This window comes from Seriola aureovittata, chromosome 23, assembly GCF_021018895.1.
Source record: "Seriola aureovittata isolate HTS-2021-v1 ecotype China chromosome 23, ASM2101889v1, whole genome shotgun sequence".
NCBI classification, from domain to species: Eukaryota; Metazoa; Chordata; class Actinopteri; order Carangiformes; family Carangidae; genus Seriola; species Seriola aureovittata.
In genome coordinates, this window is record NC_079386.1 from 10,885,434 (window position 1) to 10,910,334 (window position 24,901).

General features: G+C 43.6%; 1 protein-coding gene across 1 annotated transcript; it reads right to left on the minus strand.

Annotated features, from left to right (window-relative positions):
- Positions 1-40: 40 nt before the first annotated feature.
- polr2a (RNA polymerase II subunit A) lies at positions 41-13,375 on the minus strand. The gene is made up of 29 exons (XM_056368574.1): positions 13,032-13,375; positions 12,024-12,156; positions 11,778-11,914; positions 11,481-11,654; positions 11,074-11,355; positions 10,803-10,964; positions 10,423-10,643; positions 10,166-10,298; positions 9,916-10,040; positions 9,453-9,663; positions 9,138-9,347; positions 8,878-9,046; positions 8,682-8,776; positions 8,382-8,585; positions 8,039-8,261; positions 7,762-7,945; positions 7,371-7,542; positions 7,162-7,267; positions 6,557-6,762; positions 6,187-6,450; positions 5,845-6,052; positions 5,654-5,754; positions 5,468-5,572; positions 5,163-5,345; positions 4,858-5,061; positions 4,544-4,730; positions 4,326-4,439; positions 4,082-4,231; positions 41-3,754 (listed from the first exon to the last, which is right to left on the minus strand). The coding sequence occupies exons 1-29, from the start codon at positions 13,116-13,118 to the stop codon at positions 2,604-2,606; spliced, it is 5,901 nt and encodes a 1,966-aa protein (XP_056224549.1). The 5' UTR covers positions 13,119-13,375; the 3' UTR covers positions 41-2,603.
- Positions 13,376-24,901: the final 11,526 nt, after the last annotated feature.

Consider the following 24,901-nt stretch of genomic DNA (forward strand, 5'->3'; position numbering starts at 1 on the left):
TCACCTCACAGCTGCAGTTGGGTGATAAAACAGACAGACGTGTAGTAAAACTTTTATTCATTTTTTTCCAAGTCAAAAAACAAACAGAACAAAGATACAGAGAATGAGATAATGAATCGATTTCTATACAGTGGCAATTTTAAGTTAAACCTTCCTTTGCCCAGACATGAAGTCGTTCCTCTGCTTGAAACCCTGTCTCGCCTCTGGACTCACACTAACCGCGCACACATACACACTTTCCATTCATTCAACCTGGGAGTCCCGGAGTCCTGAATTGACTGGACGGCACACAGTTAAGACAACAGGATTGGATGCAAGCATAGTGGACAAAATATGACAATTAAGGGGTTTTATGGAAAGCAACAAGCTCCACCACAATATTTACTAAGTGCAATGACCAAACCTGCTTTATCTCAAAGGCCAGAGGACACAGTCCATTCAATTCAAGACAACCTTGGAGGCAATGTTTCACAAAATTAGACAAATCATTTAAACATTTTCAGAACATAACCCCAAAAAATCACTGGTTGTATTTTATCTCCTCAGGACTCCCAGTCAGATCCGATACATCCCCTACCCTCCCCTTGATTTCCCCTCGTCACAGGTACATACACTGGTAGAAAAAAGAAACACTGATTTTCAGAACTGAGGATCATTTGTGGATGAAGAGGGAAGAGGGAGGAGACCCAGCTAATCCATGAAATTCAGAAACCGCGCCGAATGATCAAATGGAACGAGGAGGGAAAAGGAAAACATTTCCATTGTCATCGGGGCGCACAGACGGTTCCCTAACGCAGTCGAACTGGGTCAAGTCATGTGAGAAAGCACCCATATTCAAATGAAAGTTCACACTAATGTAGTGGGTAAGGTTTTTTTTTTTTTAATAGAGAGGCCAAAAGTGCTGTTTCTTTGGACAATCTCTGCTTCACATAAAATAAACTGTTCCACTTTGTTGTGAACAAAAAGGCCAACAGGACAAATGTTGCCCTTTGGCGTCCCGAGAAGTGAAAACACCAAACTCTTCCTTTAACTGAAGCGACGCCACAGCCTGGTGACAGCATGCAACATTTCCTACAACTGTTAGTGAAAAGAGCATTCGCCATAATGGCAAAAACTTGGACTGTTGGGGAGAACAGGGGGAGGAGAAAAAAAATAAACGCACTCCCCTCCGTCCCCTGCCCCTTCATCCACAGTATATGAACATGAGCCTCCTGCAAACATGTTTACAAAGTCACCAAAAGCAAACGAGAGAAAAGCCAAAAAAAAAAAAAAATTAAAATTATTAATTTTCCTCTATTCATATTCACACAGAATAGTAGTTAACTTTCTTTCTTAAATAAACTGAACAGTCCAAATAAACCTGTGTACACATCAGCTATCAGAAATGGGACGAAGATTAGCAAGAAGTGGGAGGGATTTCGAAAGAAATTTCAACCTAAAGCTTGATTAAAATGTATTAACATGTGCTACTCATGCAAACAATGACAAAAGCAGCAACGCCAAACTAGTATCCCTCATCCACATGTGCCCCATTTCCTCCTAGAATCAAAATGAAAGACAATAATCATTCTGACTATTCATTTTTTTTTTCATATAAATCTTTAAATTCCCAGTGTCAAGGGAAGAAGAGTATCTGGAAAAGTTTTCTTTTTTTTCTTTTTTTTTTGCTTTTGATGCACAAGTCTCCAAAATGGTAGAGGACAAGAGGATGCTGGTGGGTGTTTTTCATGACATCTTTCAGGTTTTGTCTTTGGGGTGTGAAGGAGGAAGAGGGGAGGGCGATGGGTACACACACCTATGTAGTTAATGATGTTCAGAGTGAAATTTCCCTTTCCTGCAAGCCAGTTTCTCTCTCCTATAATGTATGTATTTATGCTGATCATCCAACTCTTCATTTGAATATAATCAAACACCTAAAGCTTCATCTTCTTTCATCCACATCGCCCCCAAAACTGGCAGAAACTGTACTTTTACAAAAGCAGCAACAGGTCTAACAAGATACACCTTGGTGAAATGAGCAGTAAACAAAGTCTAAACCTTACCTCCTTGATTTTTCTTTAGAGCTTACGCTTTAGTGATGAATACAATCCACTTAGCTTTTTGAAAAAAGGCTTTTGGCAAAATGTACGTTTTCCAGGAACAACTATACACCCAACATTTAGAGAACGAGAGAGAGACTGGATGTAATACACTATAAAGTTAAAAAGGGACATTTTCTCCCCCTCATGTGTTCACCACATCTTCCTCTCCTTTTCATTCCCTCTTGGGATTTGCAGTTTTGCTTCAACACCCCATGTGGAAATTAAAAAACTATTTCAAAAGGCAGCCTTTTTTCCTTCAGGCAAAGCAGTTCAAGTCTTTCACATAATAGTTTTAACTATTTTTGGGGGGGTGGGGGGTGGGGGGGGAGGTGGGGCAACTCCCTCAGATGGTCAAGACAGAGGTCTCAAAGTGGAGATTTCCCCAAAGAAAACTGATCACAATTGGGACCCCTGTGGCTAAAAACACCGCCACCTCCAGCTGGTCAAAGATGCTGTCCTTCTGGTGTCCACCACGAGGTGACGGAGTTTCTTCAGGTGCCTCCCCTTCTCAGCCGCCGCTCATCAGTTGTTCTCCTCGTCGCTGTCATCGGGGCTGATTGCCGGGCTGTAGGTGGGTGAGGTGGGGCTGTAACCAGGGGAGGTGGGGCTGTACGTGGAGCCTTTAGGACTAGTTGGTGAGTACGTAGGAGATGTGGGTGAGTACTTGGGGGAGGTCGGGGAGTAAGTTGGGGAAGTAGGGGAGTATTTGGGGCTGGTGGGGGTGTAGGTCGGGGAGGTGGGGGAGTAGGTCGGGGAGGTGGGGCTGTATTTTGGTGTTGTCGGGGAATAGGTGGGAGAAGTGGGCGAGTACTTCGGTGACGTAGGGGAGTACTTTGGCGAGGTAGGGGAGTACTTGGGAGAGGTGGGAGTGTACTCTGGGGAGCTTGGGCTGTATGAGGGGGAAGTCGGGGTGTATTTGGGGGAGGTCGGGGAGTAGGAGGGTGAGCTGGGGCTGTATGAGGGTGAGCTGGGTGTGTAGGTGGGTGACTGCGGGGTGTAGCGTGGACTGGAAGGGGAGTAGGATGGAGAGGTCGGGGAGTACGAGGGAGAGGTGGGAGAGTAGTTGGGACTGGTCGGGGTGTAGTTGGGGGAGGTTGGGGAGTAAGAGGGCGATGTTGGGGAGTAGGAGGGGGAGGTGGGGGAGTAACTGGGTGAGGTCGGGGTGTAGTTCGGTGACGTGGGGCTGTAGCTCGGGCTGGTCGGCGAGTAGGAAGGAGAAGTGGGGGAGTATGAGGGGGAGGTGGGAGAGTAAGATGGAGACGTAGGAGAATAAGAAGGTGAGGTGGGTGAGTAAGAAGGAGAGGTGGGAGAGTAGCTGGGTGACGTCGGGCTGTAGCTCGGCGATGTCGGGCTGTAGCTCGGCGAGGTGGGAGAGTAGGAGGGGGAGGTGGGGGAGTAAGACGGGGAGGTGGGGGAGTAAGACGGGGACGTTGGGGAGTAAGAAGGAGATGTGGGCGAATAGGAAGGAGAAGTCGGGGAGTAACTGGGAGAAGTGGGAGAGTAAGAAGGAGATGTCGGACTGTAGTTCGGGCTGGTGGGAGAGTAAGAGGGAGAGGTGGGGGAGTAGGAGGGTGATGTTGGGGAGTAGCCTGGGCTCTGAGGGGTGTAGCCTCCAGGGGAGCGAGGCTCGTAGGCCGGGGAGGTGGGTGAGTAGTTGGGTGACATGGCTCCACCTAAAGAAGAAAACAGACAAATGTTAAGAGTGGAGAAAGCACTTGTTCCCCAGGCCTCCATCCTTGAGCCACTTTTATTCCTCATGTATATGAATGTGTGTGTGTGTGTCCAATATATTTTGTCCCATATATGAGATAATAATAAATCTAATAATTCTACATGTTCAAATAAACAGACCGTCATTGATTAATATTAACTTCACATAACAAATTTTTGTGCTGTTTGATTTCACTTTGTATAAATTCAAAATCAATATCACCATAGTTGGTTAGTTATTGAAAAGAAACAAAAACTGAAGTAATTGAGAGATTTCTGCAGTGTCTGACCTGGAGATGGGATGTATGGGCTGGCAGGTCCTGGAGAACCTGGAGAGCCAGGAGTGGGGGACCAGGCCGGGGAGTAGCCAGGAGAGAAGCCACTTGCATCTGATGCTGCGCTGGGAGAGAAACCTGCTGCTCCGGGGGTCATGCCGCTTCCTGGAGAGGGAAAAAAAAACAAAAACAAATAAACTCAGCGTATGAAAATCAACAAAAAAGCAGAAGAGCCACAGAAACCTGGGCATACACTCACCGACACTGGGGGACCAGGCGCCGTAGGCTGGCGTAGCTCCGGTGTTCCACGGCGTCATGGCAGGGGACATACCGCTCATGGGACTCGGGACCGTGCCAAAGAACATACCAGTGGCTGCAAATAGGACACAAACAGAACATAAATATCACAGCTCCAACACTGTATCTACTATAAGAACACAGTAATTCATTATATCCAACAAAGATTTCTCCACTTACGTCCGGCCACGCTGATGCCAGGTATGTTTGTAGGGATCTCCATGCCGTATTTACACTTCTCAGCATCCAAGAGCAAATCAAAGCAGCCTGTACCAGCCGGGGCGAGCTGGCCGAGCATGATGTTCTCAGACACACCCTTCATGGGGTCACTTTCACCGTGGGACGATGCCTCCATCAACACATCCACCTTGACAAGGGAATGGAAAAGAAAGGAGGTATAATCCAGTTATTAAAAGTCCATTTTTAAAATCAGCAACTAAAAACAACCAAAGCAGTTTCTTCTGAAAGGATTCGGTTATTGATTATCTTCTCACCGTCTCCTCAAAGGAACACTTCATGAGCGGTCCCGTGTCTTGACGGTTGATGCCGTGACGTGTGATGGCCATCAAGTGACCGCGGCAGGTCATGGTGTCACAGAGCAGAGCCAAGTGACGGTAGTTGACATAGGAACCGTCAAAGGAGATGACGTGGTACAACTCCCTCTCCAGAGCCTTTCGCACAGCCTCGATTCCCAAGACCTGTGTAAGAGAGAGAGCAGCGGAGGAGACAAAATGAATGTCAAAGAAAAACTTACTGCGATTCTGCTGTTGAGACGAAACCGCTTTTAATGCTTTTGTACCGTGAAGATCTCCACAATGTCGTTGGAGGTGGTCCTGACGGGGTCCACGTCCTTCTCGCTGAGCACTCTCATGAGACTCACTCCGTCCGTCTCAAGGATCCACTCCTGCAGGGCCTTGAACTCACCGTCCTCTGTGATGATGATCTTCTTCTTATTGTCAGTTTGCGGCAAGTGCATGTACACCTGGAAGAAAGGAGGAGTTTGAACTTAGAGCCAGGGGCAGGTATGAGCTTTTGTTACTGATATCATGATGATCCTGCAGGTGAAGCTATTGTAGCAATGCAACATTCACTTATTGTGTTTACCTTGCTGATCTGCTCAATGCCTTGTAGGGTCATGTCTGTCAGCATGTTGGACTCGATGCACCTCAGGAACACATCGTCATCCATTTTGTCGACCACCTCCTCGTCCTGGACAAGGAAAATACAGTTATTACAGAAATTACACTACAGTGTTATTGTACTATCATTGAATACGTTATCATTACCCACCTCTTGGAACTTGTTCTCGTCGCTGTTCATGATTCTGATTCGCAGAACGAGCTTCTCGGCATTGTCGTCATTGAAGATACAGTTCAGATCATCTCCAAAACCTTTGGGAAGAGAGAACCGTGATGACATTAGAGGAAAAGCAGCTCACTTCTCTCAAAAGTACAAAACAAGAGCATGTGTAAGCAACCCACCGGCGTTGATCTTCTCTGCAATCTGCTCCATAGTCAGCTTGCGATCGGTCATGTGCTTGCGGTCGAGCTCGATGCGCAGCAGCCACGGCGAAATGCGCGTCACATCAAAGTCGGGCATCTCATAGTAGACATTGACCCACTCCTGGTCCTCAGCCACCACTGTGTTCTGAGGGTTGGGGTCATAGTAGATGGCGGTGTTGGCCGTCACCTGGGAAAAGAGGCAAACTTTTAGTCACAGCTATTAAATTAGATGAAGTCTACCTGATAACACCTGTAGCTTCTCTAACTGTGATAAAAGAAACTACATAAGAAGAAACTGTCCGGTCATTTTCTCTCTCTTACTTTTCTCAGTGTGGTGTGCTCCAGTCGACAGAGGATGTCTTTGGCCCTCTCAGCGTCACGTGCCGCCTGACCCAGCAGGAAAACAGTCAGCGAGGGCGTCTTGGGCCTCTTGGAGATGTTGATCAACTCCTTTAGACGAGGCACACCGAGTGTGACGTTCTTGGCTGACACACCGGCGTAATGGAAAGTGTTCAGGGTCATCTGGGTGGCTGGCTCTCCCAGCGACTGAGCAGCCAGAGCGCCAACCATTTCACCTGGGTGGGCCTGATGAAGCGAAAGGTAAATACGGGATTAAAGTTAAACCGTCTCACAGAGATCTGACAGCTCTTAAACAACTCTTCAACCGCACACGTCAGACCGCTAAACTTACAATGGACTGGTTGAACTTGGTCTCAATCTCTCCCAGCAGCCAGTCGAAAGCCTCGGTGGTAAGGCGGAACTCCTCCGTCATGCGTCTGGAGCAGAGCGTAGAGCGCAGGTGGATGTTGAAGAGCAGGGTGGCGTTCTGCTGGGCCTGTCTGCTTAGCGGGTCATCGCCATTCACAATCACCAGCTTCTTGCTCAAATCCTGAACACCTGAGGATCCAAATACACACCCAAAGATTGAGTTTCATGTAATCAAATAATTTAAAGCCGACATCTTTTTCTCCCTTGCAATGTTATATTTTGAAAATGATCATTTCAACACCCTATAAGACTCTATAGGACTTGAGCTGTTCTACATGTTATGTAAGAGGTGTGGATTCCCCAGGTGGCTTTAAGACGCACTTGAAGCCGGGCCATGACCTCTTGGCTCTAATTCTACAGCCAGTCATTTGTCCACGTGTTTTACAAAATCCTGTCACTAAAAATATGACGTGGCAACTTTGCTGAATGCATTAAGTGTAAGAGAATTAAAAGTGGCTGATTAAATATATAGAATATATTTGACTAATGAGGTTTGCTTTTTTTTTTTTTTTTTTTTTTAAATCTTACCGTCGACCACTCTTAGAGGATTCAGGTCCGTTGGGGTCCGAGTGTTGATGCGGAAGATCTTCTGAGCGTTCCAGATCATTCTGGCCAGGTTACACGGCAGCACCACCTGCAGGCGAGATGAAACATTGCAGCATTGTATCTTTGAGTTCACGTGGCAGAGCAAGAGTTTCTTAAAGAGCAGACGTGTGCACGGACGGGACCACACACACCTTACTATCCCCAGTGGGGAAAATGGCTCGAAGGATCTCCCTGTCCTCCTTCATCTTCTCGAACTCCCTCTCCAAGGAGCCCTGCACGTGGGCGTTGGTCAGCACGTCTTTCACCACGTCTTCTTGCAGCATCCGCCTCAGGGCTCGCTCATTAGTGCAATCAAACTTGAACCTAGACAGATAAGACAAGATGAGACCAAAGTTAAATCGCTGATCACGGACATAAAGGTTCTAAACTCTGAGTAATAGGCTAAAATGAATGTGCCCACACAGCCAAAATTCACTGACCTCAAAAACCAACTGCCCACCCTCATTAAATACATTTTGACAAAATACAATACTTCAATTTTCTGATTGAATATATACACAAGTATTTGAGTGTGGGACTCACTTCTTTTCAAAGGCCTTGTGTGAGGGTTTGACTGTTGCCAGATTTTGGAACTCGACGTTCTCTCCTGCCAGGCCGTCCTCACCGTAGCGCAGCTGGACCACCTGGTTGATGGAGTTACGCACCGTGCCGTCGTACTTCACCATCACAGACTCCATAGACTTGATCAGACGACGCTGGATGTAACCTGGTGAGGCAGAGCAGATTTTCCACATTAGAAAACACCTTTTGCTGACACACCCCATGTTTCTAAAAGAAAAATCCCGGTTCCTGGGCTCACCAGTCTCAGCAGTCTTGACAGCTGTGTCAATCAGACCCTCTCTACCTCCCATGGCGTGGAAGAAGAACTCTGTTGGCGTCAGGCCAGCCAGGTAGGAGTTCTCCACAAAGCCTCTACTCTCAGGGCCGTAGTCATCTTTGATGAAGTGAGGCAGCGTGCGGTGTTTGAAGCCAAAGGGAATTCGTTTACCCTCCACGTTTTGTTGCCCCACCACAGCAATAACCTAAATAAAGAAAGAAGAGTGGTGGTCAAGTGACTGGCAAGATACGTAAACTACAATTGTATTCTAGTAAATCAAAACTAATTGATCTACTGTGAGGGACTGATAGATTGATTCTCATACCTGTGAGATGTTAATCTTTGAACCCTTAGAACCAGCCACCACCATGGACTTGAAGTTGTTGTACTCAGACAGAGACTTCTGGGCAGAAGAACCTGTTTTGTCACGAGCGTCGTTCAGGATACGATTCACCTGGTTCTCAAAGGTCTGCCTCAGTGTGTTACCGGGGGTCGGCTCCAGCTCGTTGTTGTGGGCTTTCTCAATGACCTGGGAGGATGAAAGGCAAAGGAAAACTTTAACTTCTCTGTCCTATAGTTCCCCTGGAAGGTTGTTAAAAACTGTGTTGAAATACTTTGTTCTTACTTCTATCACATCCTGTTTGGCTTTCTTGATGGTGTTCTGGATGTCAAGGTACGTCTTGGCATCAGCAATGGAGTCACCAATACCAATGGAATGACCTGAAGAAGAGATGAAGAGAAAATATAATTGGTGCCTAAAGTTTATCAATCAATACCACTATAATACAGCAATGGTTGTATTAGCTTTACTGTTTTCTTACCCTCGATGAGCAGCCAGTTGTTGACCACAGTCTGAATGTTGGAGTAGAAGAGTCTGGTGATGTCGTGGCCCATCTCCAGGTAAGAGATGTGGACGAGGGAGCCAGCTGAGGTTCCCAGAGACTTCTTACACAGGATGCCCATGATCAACTCACCGTTCTCCACAATGACCTATGTGAATGAGTTGAAGGAGGAGTTACTTTGCATTGTAAAACCAATCTTCATTCAGTGAGCTATACTTAAATTGATCGGCGCTTTGTACCTTGGTGTCCCCGGGTGAGATGTGTTTGTAAGGGCCGCTGTCCTCATCGTCGGGGTGGGTGCTGTGTGTGCGGATGACGTTGATGTGTCCCGGAATGATGAGACTGAAGATCTGCTTGCCTGTCCACAGAGGACGGGGCTTGAGGATGGCCGGTTGAGGCATCTTCCCGTCCCAGGTGGAGAGGAACATGAGGAGGTTCATGACTTCTCCCTGTGGTGGCAAAAACGTGCAGTGAGTGGAAGGATGATGAAATTGAAGCCTGTGACAGAACACATGAAACCGACACTATGTCTGAGATGCCGACTGTCTCCTTACCCTCTCTAAGAAGACATCTCTCTTGGTGAACTTGCGCACGGCCGTGAGGGTGTCCTGCACAATACCCATGACGGGCCTGTTGGACTGGGGTGTAACAATCATACGCGGCACCATGGCCAGCTCTTGAATCTCTGCCCTTGTCTCGAGGGACTGCGGGAGGTGGAGGTTCATCTCATCCCCGTCAAAGTCAGCATTGTATGGGGTGGTGACACTGGATGGAGAAGAAAGGGTGGGATGTTTTAGCGGTAACTCTTATTACAGCCAAGAATTTGCATTAAGACGGAAGTATGGTCCAGAAATTGCTATAAAAACATACACCTATAACATTATTACATGACTACTATGCAAAATTCTCAAGAGTGTGTTCGGGTATTTGACAAATTATTTTTATAAAAAAGGTCACAGCCCATGCCAAAGGAAACACATTTATAAAAGTCAGTGAGGCCTGGTCTTCATTTGGTACCTGAGGTTGAGTCGAAATGTGGACCATGGCAGAATCCGAACCCTGTGCCCCATCATGGACATTTTATGTAGTGTAGGCTGTCGGTTGAAGATGACGATGTCGCCATCACACATGTGTCTTTCCACCTAAAAAGGAAAAAAACGGTTTTTAGTATTTTAGAATTAAATAAAATATTTTAAATCATCATGTAACAAAAGATATTCCTATTAATAAACATGGCTGTTAAACAGCTTGTATTTTTTTATCTTGCCTTGTAGCCAATCTGCAGATGTAAGTCACTTGGTTTAGGGTGGAATCGCAGGTCAATTCTGTCTCCATTGTCACGGATGATGTATTTGGCTCCTGGGTACTGGCTGTTGCCTCTTCGCACAAGCTCTTGCAATCTAATAAAAAAAGTCATCAGAATAAATTATCTGGCATCATATGAAATTAAAAAAAAATATATATATATATATAGTTTATTTTTCAAATTACATGATATTTAATTAGGTAACTACTCTGGTGCACCTGTCAATGTTAAAGGGTGTGACAATTTCTGGGAATGTCATGTTGGCTGCGATGGATCGTGGTACGCCCACTTGGTCGATTTGCAGGTTGGGGTCTGGGGTGATGACAGTTCGGGCGGAGAAGTCCACACGCTTGCCCATCAGGTTACCTCTGACTCGCCCCTCCTTTCCCTTTAGACGTTGTTTTATGGATTTGAGAGGGCGGCCAGATTTTTGCATTGCCTGAGAAAAGAAAACATGAATTATAATTTAACCACCATAAAAATATTGTGCAAAACTGAACTACAGAAAATTGCAACCGCCAGTGTGACTGAGCACACATTGGCATATTTGGGTCAGTATCTAACTGCATATTTATGGTACTGTGAAGTGCTCACATACCCTTGGAAGGCCTGGCAATTCATTGTCCACCATAGTGGCTACATGAAACTGAAGCAGCTTCACATCCTCAGCTATGACGTGGGCTGCTGCTCCACTCTGCTCGTTTCTTCTCAGTTGGTTGTTGATCTTAACAATATCAGCCAGCTTGTGGGTCAAGTCATCCTTTAAAGCAGATGTTACTTGTTACTCTCAAAGCTCAAAAACATGCAGAAACAAAAAATGCAGTTTGACAGCACAACAAAACATTCCGTCTATTGTCATACTGTCTTACCTGGTTGCGAGCAGATCCCTGCATGACTACAGCAGGCCTCACAGCCAGCGGAGGCACAGGCAACACAGTTACAATCATCCATTCAGGCCGGGCAAACTTGGGGTCCATGCCCAAGATGACGTCCTCTTCATCTGAGATGCGCTTGAAGATCTCATGTACACGCTCGGGACTCAGCAGGATTTTCTTCTCTTGCGAATCCTCATTAACGTGCTTCCACTCAGCATACAGCTCCAAGCCAGAGCGTCTGATACGTGGCTGGTAGCGCCCGCAGCCACCATGACCCTGCGTAGGTTACAGAACAAGGAGTGAATCAAAGAGTTTCAGTAAGAAAATAGGTTGAGCAAGAGTCATGAATGTTGACATCAGAAAGGCACATTAACTATGTCAAAAAGACTCCACCCAAATACCTTCTCCTTGGAAATGTCCTCCTCTGTCTCCTGCTGTTCCATTCCAAATTTGTTATCCATTTCCTCCCCTCCTTCACATATATTTTTTCCTTTGCACAGCTCGTACACATGTGTCAAACGCTTTCTGGGCTGCCCTTTAGATTTTACCAGGATGTCTTTGATCTTTGGATTGTTCTAGAGGTAACAGCAATGGGAACAAATTATTAACAAAACTGTAAAAACTGGAATGATAAATTCATGATAAAATATCAGTGGATTTTTTTACATTATGCACTATATTATTCTGAATATACTTACCGAATCCACTAATAACTTTGAGCAAAAGAAGCAGACACATCGGAGAACCTTCATTATCTTTGTAATGAAGCCGACGTGGAACACTGGCTTTGCCAGTTCGATGTGCCCAAAATGGCCTGGACATTCTGTCATGTTGCCTGAGGGAACAAAAGCCAGGTAAATACATTAAGTCAGGACATTCACTGGTAACAGCAGTCAACTGATCAATAACATATTTAAGCATGAAATTCTAACATTGCACTATACCTGCACATGTCTGACATCTTCCAGTTCTTTCTATGACACCTTGTCTTGGGTCCATAAGGCCACCAAGTTTAGGGCGTCCTCCTTCTGTTGTTTCGGGGTATTTGATTCCCCCTTCAGTAACGGACATCCGTTTCTGGGGAGAAAAACAGAATATATATAAGTTGGTGCTAAAGTGACAAGCAGTTGATTGTGTACAATCAGTGCAAGAATATAAGTTTCCATACCTAATATAAGTCAGTCATAAAAATGTGTTTTCTATAACAATTTATCATAAGAGATGAAATCAAAATTTCCATTAACCAAGTGTTACCACTGTTTTTTTTGTTTTTTTTAATCACTTAAATTAACAGACGAGATCAAAACGTACATATTCAAGTTTGTCTAATGATTGCCTCGTGTGAATAAACATTAAATTCTATAAACACTGACTTTTACTATGGTATGACTCTTCTAACTCGACAGTTAAAAATACAGAAGAAAATAAAACAACTATTCCTGTTCACATTATATTTACTAAAGACGCGATCCTTCGTTAAAGAAAACATGCATATCTGACTTTGTTTAAGTTACCTTTTATTCATTTATTGTGAGAGAAAACAGACCAATGCGTACAATGCGGTCAGTGGTAAAAACCAAACACGTTGTGTCCATGACAAAAAGCGAAAAGTAACCAAAATCTTCACTTACTGGTGGGCCTTAAGGTTACATTGCATGAATAAAAGGGGGTTTAATTCATGTGATAGCATGGATCCTTTTTGATAATGTTGTGCTTTAAGTTTTTTTTTTTTTTTTAAACTTCCTGCTACATGCTAGTTAGCACAAGCTCCACCAGCCTGACACAGCTAGCTAGGCTAGGCTAACAGCAACAGCAAGCATTTCCGTTGTAAACAGAACCATGTCTTTTACATATATGTTAAACTACAAGATTAGTCAAGAAACTGTAAGCGTAGTGTGTGATCTGTCAGAGAATTAATTAAAAAATCCCCACTCCCCAGAAAGAAAACCTACAAGCTCATCTGGGCTGATGATGCCGAATTGAACTCTCTTGATCGTGCGCAATGGGCATGCGCTGTCGCCGGAGGGCGGTCCGTGCATCCTGTCTATTCAAAGAGACGCGTCCTTCCTCGGCACGCCGCTTTGTGAGCAGGAACAGCCTTTAAATTGTCACCACGGCTCTGGTCAGGCCGCCAACGGTGACCGGAAAGTCTCCGAAGGCGATATCCCAGGTACCTCTGCTGTCGGTTGCCTCTATGGCCGAATTATTTATGTTTTGGTCCTAAGTAAGCCGGCCACCGACTGTTCCCCTCCCTTTTCCTGATCTACACTCTGGAGCGCTCTAAGCGCTTCTGAGCATGAAGTGAACCAACGCTTGGTTATATAGACTGGACGCTTACTACGGGGTTGCACACTCAAAAAAGCAGGGACTGACTCTTCGGAAGGTGGGACATGGATCTCTGTAGTAAAACGCTCATTGGCCATTCAGGACAGTGACATGAATAATTAATTTTATAACACGTACAGCCAATGAGAGAGCACGTTTATTTTTTTAACAAATCAAAAATAAAGGCGGGTGTTGGTTTAATCTGAACTCATCCCTATTGGCTTTATTATAACAGAGTAGGCGGTGCACAGTATATTTTGCATCCTGAACATGAATATTCAATTGAATTGCTCTCGATTTGCCCGTCTTGTCATTATTATTGAGTAGTAGAAAAGAGAGCACCAATGGCTGCGAAGAAATGATCCTTTTTAGAATAATTTTAACAAAATCCGCCCCGTTTCCGATATTTGCCGAATGTGGCCGATGTGAATTTCTTCCCTCAGAGCAAAAATAAAAAAAATCTCTGTTGTCCCGTTCGTCTCGCTCTGGATCAGCCTGGGCTCTAAGAAAAGAGGCTCAGGGCTGAGGCCTGTCAAGACCTATAATGAAACGGGAAAATTGTCGAAATACATGATATTTTCATGTCGAAACACTGTAGATTGGATTATTTTTCGAGCTATTTTAGAAACATATCGAAGTAACAGTTCTTCATCCAGTGAATTTTTGGATCTTTGGGACTTTGTTGCAAGCCTCGGACTCGCCCGCGAACGATGGCCGGCCAATGGACTGGATTTTCCGTACAGCCCGTAGGAAAGACTGGGGGAAGCCTTAAGTGTTCATTTAACGTTTGTTTTTCGGATGTTTTTGATTATTTTTACATATACATGTTCTGTATTTGATTTATATCAGATTGTATTGTTCAGTTGTTATTACATTTTTTATATTTTTGTCAAAATTCGTAAGTTTGTCGTAGGCCGCTTTTCGAAAGCATTCCGAAATGCCGTGGTTTTGGCGGTTAAGTAACATTACTGCGCTATTTATTAAATTGACTATTGAATCCATTTACTAAAACCTGCGATTATTACAATTTATGTACAAGCCAGTCAATTATATCTTTAATTTCCAACGTTCAAATTTTGATTTCTTAGTAATGCGGCTGGTGATCTGGTTAGCTTAATTTAAGACTACTTCGCCAACAACGACGGTATGTTCCCTGCTGTTTGTCTACTATTTAACACATCCTCAGACTTAGCTGTGTGTAAGTAATGTGGCTTTGATGGGAATATACGAAGTGATTATGTACTCTTATGTCCAGAATATGTCTTTTGTGTAAGGTAAAGTAGCCTGATGGTTTAGGCTTAGACGCTATGGGACAAAACGTTCAGTTAGCTGCTTACCAGTTAATTACAAGATAATTCAATCCCTGGTTTTGCGAGCCAGCTTCTTTCGTAGTGTTAGCTTTATTATTTACTGAAGTATTTGGGGGTATTTCTTGTATCATAATGTCCAAAAGACAGGCTAGTACAGCTAGCAGGTTACTCCATTAGCGATCAACATGGCGGTGTTTGACGATATGCTTCTTGTTGTGAACGAGAAAAATGGAGTCTGGAATATTCTTGTTGGCCAACAAGACCAGCCAAGGAGCTACGCATTTTTAAAAAACGTTGAGCTCCGTGTCTAACTGAGAAACGGTAGTGTGAGTGTTTTATCTAATAATGTGGAAGCGTATTAAGGGTCGAAGCTGCCTGGAAGTTTGCTAGCCAGTATTTCTATAGTCTTGACTCTTCGGTGGTGTCGAAAGTTGAAGCCATTTTGCTAGCTAACTACGTGCATAGTGATCTGTTATTGGACGATTATGCTTGCTGTGTAGTCAATAAGCGGTTATAAAGAGTAGTGTAAGTAACAATAGTTGAATTATTAATCTTGCTTTCAGCGACTAGGAAATGCCATTAGCTTGTTGCACAATAGATTTATCCGGTTAGCTCTTGCTAGTTGTACCCAAGGGAAGAGAAGAAGTAACGTTTGGCTACTGCTGAGGGCTAACTGATTGTCCAAAAGCGATACAGTACACTGTGTTAATGTTAAATCCTTTGAGAGCCATAAATCTTCATTGTCCCATTCAACCAGTGATAAGGTGTGTGTGTGTGTTTAAAGTGCTGGAATATGTTTGTGTCGACCATTTATGTATTTTGCCTTCATACAGTAAAAAGGAAGTGGAAGTATAATCGAAATAGTGGTTGAACCACCTTTCATTATCTCCGTGCTATGATTTCATAATCTCAATCTGGTGTAGTGCTTATTACATGTATTAACTCTGTAATAGTGCTCAAAAGAACATTTTGTCAGCTTATGTTTCATTTCTTGCTGCCTTTTGTTTAAATAAAGACACTGAACCAACACGATGGACTGGGTTTATTTTATTGTTTGGGGATTATTCCAGGTAAATTTTTACATCCTTGAATTCATGTTAAATCGTAACATTCATGTAAAAGTTGGTGAGTGGGATTGCTTAGTGTCTATGTGCTGCTGCCAGCGTGAACATCCCTCTTTGCCATCGTCTCTTTTTGGCAGGTCCAGCAGAGGACAGTATCATTCAAGCCCAGAAGCAAGGATAGATGCCACATCTGCAGTATCCTTAAACCATCCTCAAACCATGTTCTGTTTCGAGTTATTTTAACTAACTGAAATGGGTAGCATACATGCCAGGTCTGAAATGCATAGAGGAATGTGACAGTAAATCACTTTGTTCACCATGTGCCATGCAATACCATGACTATACAAAGGATTCATTATTGACCAGTTGGCTCCCTCCTCTGGCTCATACTGAGAATGATCAGCATTGCAAAGATATTGCACAACCACGTTTTCAATGCGGAAGCGGGTCCCACAGGGCTGTCAAACGTGCTCCCTCTGCTGCTCCAAGGAGGTTAGTGCATAGAGGCTTAACGTTGTCAGGCATGTCGTTCAGTAAGAATTTAACCAAATGTCTGTAAATAGTTTTGAAATCTAATTATTACAGCACTGTCCTGAAGATATTTCTACAAATTAAGAACTTATCCACTCTTGGCCATGTAAGCATTACAAGTAAAACGGATGCAGATCAGTATGAGGAGTGCTTGTAATAAGTATAAGTAACACAAACAGCACAAATGCCCAGAGAAAAAACACACAATACTCAAAGCTGGGTTGAGTCTGATGTCCATAGTCATTGTAGTGTAAATTAACTACTAATACACACACTCAAGTACTGCGTTGTGGTACTTGCATTGTACTAGAGTATTTTCATATTTATGCTCCTTTATACTTTGGCTCCACTACATTTCAGAGGGAAATATAATTTATAGTCACCTACATTTATCTGTTATTTGGATTTCACATGCAAACTATAGATCATTCTCTATACTGTGAGTGACATACTTAAAATTATAAAAAGTTACTTAAAAGCGTACATATAATTACATCAACAATAATCATTTAATGATTAATTGTAGTTTGTCATAATCTAACACAAAAAAAGCAATTGACAAGTTCTTGTACTTATGATACTTGTAAGTATATTTTGCTGATAATACATGTGTGCTTAGGCTTGAGTGAAAATTTGGATGCAGTACTTTTTGAATTAGTATACTTTTTTTTCATTCTAATTGATTTGAATTGCATTTAAAAAAGTCTTAAATCCAAGTCAATGAAACCTGCAACTTCTCTGTTAACATTAGGTCTTACTGAAAAGTGGTGCGTGGTTTTGGAAGTTGGACATTTACTCCATGATCTGGGTGGATTGCTCTTTTCAAGCAGCCGTCACAGTAATATAGTGTTTGTAAAAAGAAAAAGACAAATATAACTTTTGATTACTACCTCGGCAGTTCATATGTGCACATATACATATGTATTGTACAGCTAGTGCACGTGTTTGTTTTCCAGAAGCATAAATTCCTGGAAAGGGTGAGGATTCATGTATCTAGGGGGAGCTCTTGTCTGATGATGTCAGAGCCTGACTGTGTGTGTGTTTTCAGGGGTTGGTGGGGAAGCTTTGTAACACAATAAAGTAGGTGAACAAGAATGGAGGAAGAAACAGACAGGCGGATGCAAAGCATGTTGGGAGGAGCAGACTATTTATTTGTTGAATCAGATTTACAATCAAAAAGCATAAACTATTCTCGACTCTAGTTACTTTAGACAAACAGCAACCTCATTATATGTATTCAGCCAGTCAGCCGTTGCACCTGAAGCACAATCCAAAAAAAAAGAGAAAAAACCTGCTTTTTCTGAAACAATTCAGTCACTGTTTGTGTGCAAAAACTTCTCCAAAAACTAAAATCAAAGCAACATGTCCTTAAGGCTTTGTTGCAGTTTTTTTTTTTTTTTTTTTCATACATCTTCCCTACTGACTAGAAAATGGAGATTTTGTGGGTCTTAAAGTTTTTTAATCAGATTCTGAACATTTCACGGTGTAAAAACAACGAGTCCCAGTCTACAGTCGCAGCTTAATTCTCAAAACCAAGAAATAGACAAAAACGCAGAGGAAATACGCAGAGTCATGGCGGTTTTGTTTCTATTTGTGGTGCACAAAATAAGAGTGAATCGCCCATTATTGTATGAACAAGAAAAAAAAAAATCTATCTTAGGTTGTATTTCCCCTTAAGTTATGCACCAGGATGTTGTTTTGTAATAAAAATGGGTGACGCAGGGTTGGAGGCATGCTCTCTCTGAGAGCCCATTGGAACAGGCCGGCCCATTTCTGTCCGCAAGAGAATGTCCTGTTCTTTGGGTGTTTGTTTTGGCTGATGTCAGCCTCTGCCAAGCGTCTTCATCTTTCTTTTATCCTTCCTTTTATCATCCGCACACTCTTTCAAGCCTTCCAAGTTCTCATCTACCGTCTTTTACACAGGATTCTTTTCAGGCGGCTCATTTGCAGAAAATAGTAGACAGACGTAGGAATGTTAAGTCACCTAGTATTTGACTCAGAGGACACACCAGAGTTTTGCAGGAGATCTACGTTTTGTTAAGGTTCTTTCAGCCTCTTCCTGGAACTATCTGGGTGCTAAATTAATTGCTCTTGATCCCACCTCGCGTTGCAATCGGCTTAGTGCTAATCTGGGGTTCTCACAGTGCAGCCAAGTCTCGTCTGGGCAACGCTGCCGCACCGAGCTGTCCACTGCTCTCTTCTCCCAAGGTCTTGACCTCTGGCACCATCTCTCAGGCGTTCCTTTGCCATACATCCTATTTTTTCACTATCATTCCCCTCTCACTTATTGTTAAGCTTTCAGGAAGCTCCATTTATTTATTGTGAATCAGCTCGGCCTTCCTTTTTTTTTGTACACTTCACCCTTGTACTCACATGATTGCTTTTCCTCCCTCACAGAACTGTCTCCCTAGTTGATCCTCCCTCTTATGCTCGAACCTTTTTCATAATTTCTCTCACGCCCTCTTCTACTGTCTCTTGTTCTCTCCCTCGCTCCATTCCCTTCATCCCTCTCTGTTGCACACTAAGCCTCAGAGATGGCCACATGCTGCCTGCAGTGGCTGTCTCCTGACCGTGCCACTTGCTTTGCCTCTTTTCTCACTTTTTTGTGTTTAGTTTCTCTGCTCTGCTGCTGTTTTGTTTCCCCTGGCGTGATGCCATTGCCTCTGACCATCTGCCTCACTTTCTATTTTCCCTGTTCCCTCTTTACTGCCTTCCTTTTCCTTTTCTTCTGATGTCAGTGCAGTTAGTAGTGATTTATTATTTTATTTTTGATCACAGGATAAGTTTACTTCATGTTTCCGCTGCTCAAAAACCCTTTGTATCTTTCTTTGTCTTTGCAAGACTTTCTCAGCTCCCCGTGTTTCCGGGAGGTTCTGATTGAAGTGTCTGTGTGCTATTTAAAGAGCCGTGCAGAGAAGCAGGGTTGTTTACAGTGCCCTTTAAAATACAGGCTGTCTAGAAACAGGAAGTACCGTCGCCCCGAAGCGCAGCAGCACACAGCGTCAGCCAACATGCATCCACTTCCTCCTCCTCTTCATGGCTGAACAGAGGCTCCAGCAAAACAACCCTCACGCTTATCAGAGAATTATGCACCCCTCCCCTCCCCTCTGCTGCCTGTCCTCCTGAATGGCGCACATACACAGCAGGCTTTTCACCCCTCCACCATGTCCTATCTCGCTCTCTTCCATTCTCTTATGCCTACAGCCCCCCCCCCCCCCCCCCCGCTTCTCCCTCCGAATCTCTGTCTTCACCAGTACAGCATGCCTGAGTAGCTGCCTGGAGATGAAGGAGCTAATTAATTTGATTTAGCCGTTCTCTCTCTCTGGCAGTGGAAAAAACAGCCGTCCGTCCCCCCTCCCTCCTCCACGCCGTATCAGGCACCCCTCCCTGATGATTTTCCACCTATCCTTTCCAGTCTCCTTTGGCAACGTCCACAATACAAACCTTCTCTTCCTCCTCTCCTTTGCGTTTCATTCCTGTTACACAACCATATTTTGCGAGCGGTTTGTTGCGTATCAAACTGATTGTAAATTTCATGCCAACTGTAACTCTTGTGTGGCCTACACCCCTCTCATTCCTTTTTTTAGCATTTTATCTCCTGTGTGTTCCCAGGGACAGTTTGTGTGACTCAGCAGTGCTTTCGATGCTCACACAAACATGCTTGTTATAGCTCAGCGCGTCTGCTACAGGGACCTGAAGCAGGCCCGTCAGACTTTGCGTGATGAAACAACATATCTGTCATCTGATACTCTGACGGATCCACCCATGGAGTTATATATTAAACTAGTCTAGCACAATATAACTGTCTAACATCAGTTGTCAACATAACTGTGAATACTTCCTGTGCTTTCATCCTCTGTTTGAGACATACTCTGAAATTTGCAGCGTGCAGGTTGTGCACATCTGCTGAGGATATTCCTCTGAGTGGTGTGTGTGCGTTTTAGTCCTTCAGTGTTGTCTTGCAGGCAAGGGGTGGTGCAGTGTTGAACTCACCAGTTCCTCTACTGAAACTTGAAAAGTTTGAGGCACCTCCGGCTTTTTAAGTTTCTTCTCTGCTGAGGCGTATAAAGTTCAGTATCCCTGAACATTGTTTCAGACGACACTCAGCTGCTGTCAAATGCAGTTTTTGTTTGCTGCAGTGCTTTGTGCAGAAGGTAAGGGAGGACAACATGGTAAAGATTTTTCTCTTCCATTTTTTTGTTGTCACAGGAGAATTGTTTCTTGATGTCAGCATAATGGACTTGTTTTCTCGAGGTTACACAATATACTTTCGTGATACCAGCATTTTTGTAATTTTGTGTTTCCCAATAGTTATGGCTTATGACGCCTTAAAACAACACTCAACCTCAAATCAAGCTACACCTCGTCACCGTTTGCATAAATCTACTAATCTGTTCAACCCAAAATTATCCAGTAATTCACAAGCAGAAAAGATTGTGGTAAGTCTGGAATAACTTAACCTTATGTAGCAGAAATATGTTTTTTTTTCTGTGTTTCTAGTCTATTAATCATCTCGCATGCCCTCAGATTTGTCTTTTCATCCCTTGACCAAACCCCAGGTTGGGTACCATTGAATTGTGATAATGAGAATACAAAACATTGCCTTTGTAAGTTACGTACCGTACATGCATGTGATTATGAAAAAGAGTTTATATCTTGAAAAGTCGTGGCTAATAAACACAAACCTTTGCAGTTTGTCATTATACCAGAAGACATTTGGTTTTACTAAATCATTGAAGTGATTAAGCTCATCTAGCTTTAAAAAGTAATTGCACACAAAATATTTTGTGAGAGAAAGGCATTGTGGCAGTGACCACCGGATTGAATCGATTGCTTCAACTCAGCTGCAACTTTAACCATGTTTCCATATTAGAAAGGATGTTGGGGTAGAACTCTAATATTTAAATTTTTATTAAATTTTTATTGGCCCGGTTGAAATCCTATTCACCGAGGCCAAGTTAAAGCCTGGTTGCCTAAAGATCCCTTATAACATTTTAATAGATGAGTTTTCTACACCCTGTGGTTTGTCAAGAAAAGATTTTGTGACTTTGTAAAGAAAAATAAACAGAAATGAATGTTTGACATGTATCTGGCACATAACTATACACAGTGGAGTAATACAGCAATACACCCAGGGACCCAAGATAACAACACAGAAAAGTATCTCGTCCAACCTTTAAAGGCTGCATACTTAATACATTCACTTAGAATAGATGAAAACGCATTACACAGTGGCAGGAAAAAAAGTAGGTGAACCTTTTGAAATGTTCTGCATTTATGTAAATCTAAATTAGTTTTTACATAGTCAGATCTTCATCTAAGTTACAGTCATGAATAAACACAATCTGTTTTAACCAGTAACACACAAACAGTTGTATCGTTCTTGTCCAACAAATGTCTGAAATGTCTCTTTTGCAATGCAATGAAAGTTCATCTCATGGGAGCCGTTTATTGAGTGGTTTTTCTCCTCCATATCGTCGAGTCGTTGCCCTGAGATTTATTTTTTGCAAACATCAGAGAAGTGTTAGCTAAGGACATGTTCCAACACGCTCACCTTTGCTTGTTTGTAGGGAGGTTTTTTATCAAGTTATTCATTGTATCGCCCCTGTGTCTGTAAGACACAGCTGAGGGCTTACAGACCCAAACCGTCTGTGTTCGTGTCTGGCGACAAATGTAAACATTTGTCATGCTTATCTCTACATGTACTTGCAAAAAATGTATGTCCTGTGGTTACAGTCTACCTCTCTGTCCTCACATTTCTGCATGCAGGCCACAGAAACAGGAATTGCTCCGTCGTTCTTGTGAAGCCACGACTTCCTCTTTAAGAAACCACTGACATTTGAACTCCTTGAACGTCGTTTGACTTCCCACTTTGATCTGTGTCCAAGTCAGCTGGAGAGCAGGTTAGTCATCCCTTCTCTGAGATCACTGAGGATGTTTACTAACGCTTGAGCATGCCTCAGGATATATTCACACATGTATTAGTAGGAATGCTGCTTGAGTTTTATCAAGATAACAAACATGTACAGTAAAACTTAAGCGCTGTTACTGACAATGTAACAGTTGTTTTTATGCCGACTGGAACCACAAAGCACATGTGGTCTCGTATGGGGCTGTTGAAATATGAATTGTGAAATTATTAAAGTTACCCTGTGGAGTTTTCATTGTAAGCAAACTAAGTTCAGTTTACATACAAAGTCTCTGACTAAAATGCATGGTGTCTCCTAAAAGCCACTTTAACGAGTATTTTTATTACAATGGTTAAAATGACTGTGTAACGTGAAAGTGGTCGCTCGCAGTGATGAACCAACAGATAATTATGACCTGACTCAGCAGCTCCCCTCAGCTCTACAGATTTCAACAGAGTTTCACTGTAATGCTCTTCACTACCTTCTAGCCGCATCAGCCAGCTGTTTTTAGCAGAACGTCTCTAAATAACCCCCCAGTACGCTTCGTACCCAGGCACCAAAGTTTGCAACTAGCTGAACATAGTGGAGCATTTAGCAACTAAATAGCCACATATTTCTTTCAGGAGTCAGTGAAGGCCAGCTAAACCCAGCTCAAACAAGAGTGATTATTGGACTTGGGTCCATCAGGTGGACAGAGACAAATGAATGCTAATGTTGCTCCATACTTGCGATCTCGAAAGAAAAAAATCAATTTTTTTGGACCACATCTTATATATATGGAATAAGATGCATCTTAATGGGCCAAAGAAATTTATTTGTGCCACAGTGTTGATTAACCCCTTATGAAGGCCCTGTACTGGGTTTAACTTTTTTTTTTTTCTGTCTTTAAATATCAAAGTCTTGATGAGCTAATGGGGTGAATTTTTCACCAAGATGGCTTCCTTAGTTCTTCATCTTTGTGTGTTCAGATGTGTGTGTGTGTGTGTCGCTTGGTAGCACAGCGTGAAAAGCTATGATCACGTTTCGCCAAACATCCATGAATAGGGACGGCTGGACAACGGGGGTTACTCTGAATACAGAGTTGGTGGCTGGCTGCAGCCACGGGACAATGCCAGCACACATGTGTGGACCGAGCGGCCGCACTCCTGGAACACACACACACACACACACACACACACACACACACACACTATTGTCTTTGCCAACGGGTAATCTGCTTCACACACAGCCTCTCTTTCGTTCCTCCATCTTTTCACACAGACTTAATTTTACTTCAGGTTATAATTCTACTGTCCCATCCTGAAGCCACTCTCAACTGATGTCATGTTATCCCGTCCACACACACCCAGCATGCTTCGAAAACGTGCGGGAGTGCATGAGTGAGGACGGGGGGGGGGGGGGGAGAAAAAAAGTTCGTCCAACTCCGAGAGCCAAAGAGGTCACAGGAACAACACCCAATCCCAGAGCGGTTCCCATGGAGACAAGTGTGGCAGCATACAATGAGGGTGAGAGAGTGATGAAAGAGAGGGAGAGAGGGAAAGGGCAGGGGAAGAGTAGGAGGAGGGCGGGTTGTTGGCGTCAAGGTTCAGTTGGTGGGTACTGGTGGGGGGGTGGGGGGGGGCAGCTCCACTCAAAAGGACAGTGGGAAGTATGATGGTGTTGTAGCATAACAGTACTAGAACATTCTTCCACCCCTCCTCTCATTTTTCTGCCTTCTTGTTCCAGCTGAGAGAATACCTCCTGATATAAGGCCGCCAAGTGTTTCATGGCCGACAGAGGGAGAACAAAGATATGTGGAATTTCCACTGACCATGACGTGCGTGGCCGCGAGCAAGCGGAACGAAGAGAGTTGTTGTTGTGAGACACTTTTGCATGGATACGGATGAATCAGAGGTGATACCCAGCTTTAGGCCTTGGTGGTGCCGTGGCGCCATTGTTTTGGTGAGAGCGGGGCGGCGTTCTGCCAGACAGAACGGAAGCTGGTCACTAGTAGTTTTAGTTTAGTCACACATGTGTCAGACACAGACACACACACTGACCTAAAAGCAGTTAATTGACATGTCCGGCATCATGGCTGATAGCACTTGAACTCTTTTAGCTGAGGGCATAAACAATCGAAGAGTGTCCCTGCCCCAGTTTCTGTCCCTGTCTGTCCACCTTTAGCCTCTTTTCTCTTTTAAGGAGGCACTCCACTGATTTTACACATGAAGATCACTTTGCTTGTCATGGGGAATACTACTCAGCCTCTCAAAGCAGTTGTATATAATGGCTGGAGGGTGCTGACAACCGTTTGGGGTTCACCATGTCGGCAGAAAAGCGAAAGGGTACGACGAAAAACTTGAACCCAGGGCCCGTTTCACCAAATCTGCAACTTGTAAAGATGTGTTTTGCGACGTGAGATAATTTCCTCCCGTGAAAATTTTGACACATATCAAACGCCATACACCATACTCATGAATTAGCATGCAACTGTATGGGGTTGCAAATTTATTTAAAAAAGATTTGTGTTATGTGACGCCACCACCATTTGCGTTACGTGTGTAAACAGACAGTCAGTCAAGATGGAGGATGGATTATTGTCATGGTGACAACTTTCCAAAGTTGTAAAATCCTTTCTTATAGTGCTGCAAACCACTGTGCAGCATTTTGGCCTTCAAATCCAAATGATTAATTTGTCAGACCA

Excerpts from the sequence above, each read along its gene's own strand:
- polr2a (XM_056368574.1), bottom strand. The coding sequence starts at position 13,118 with ATGCACGGACCGCCCTCCGGCGACAGCGCATGCCCATTGCGCACGATC. Across the intron at positions 6,451-6,556 it reads CCAAGTTCAACCAGTCCATT|GCCCACCCAGGTGAAATGGT; the intron begins GTAAGTTTAGCG and ends TCGCTTCATCAG. Across the intron at positions 4,232-4,325 it reads CGCCTGGTCCCCCAGTGTCG|GAAGCGGCATGACCCCCGGA; the intron begins GTGAGTGTATGC and ends TTCCCTCTCCAG.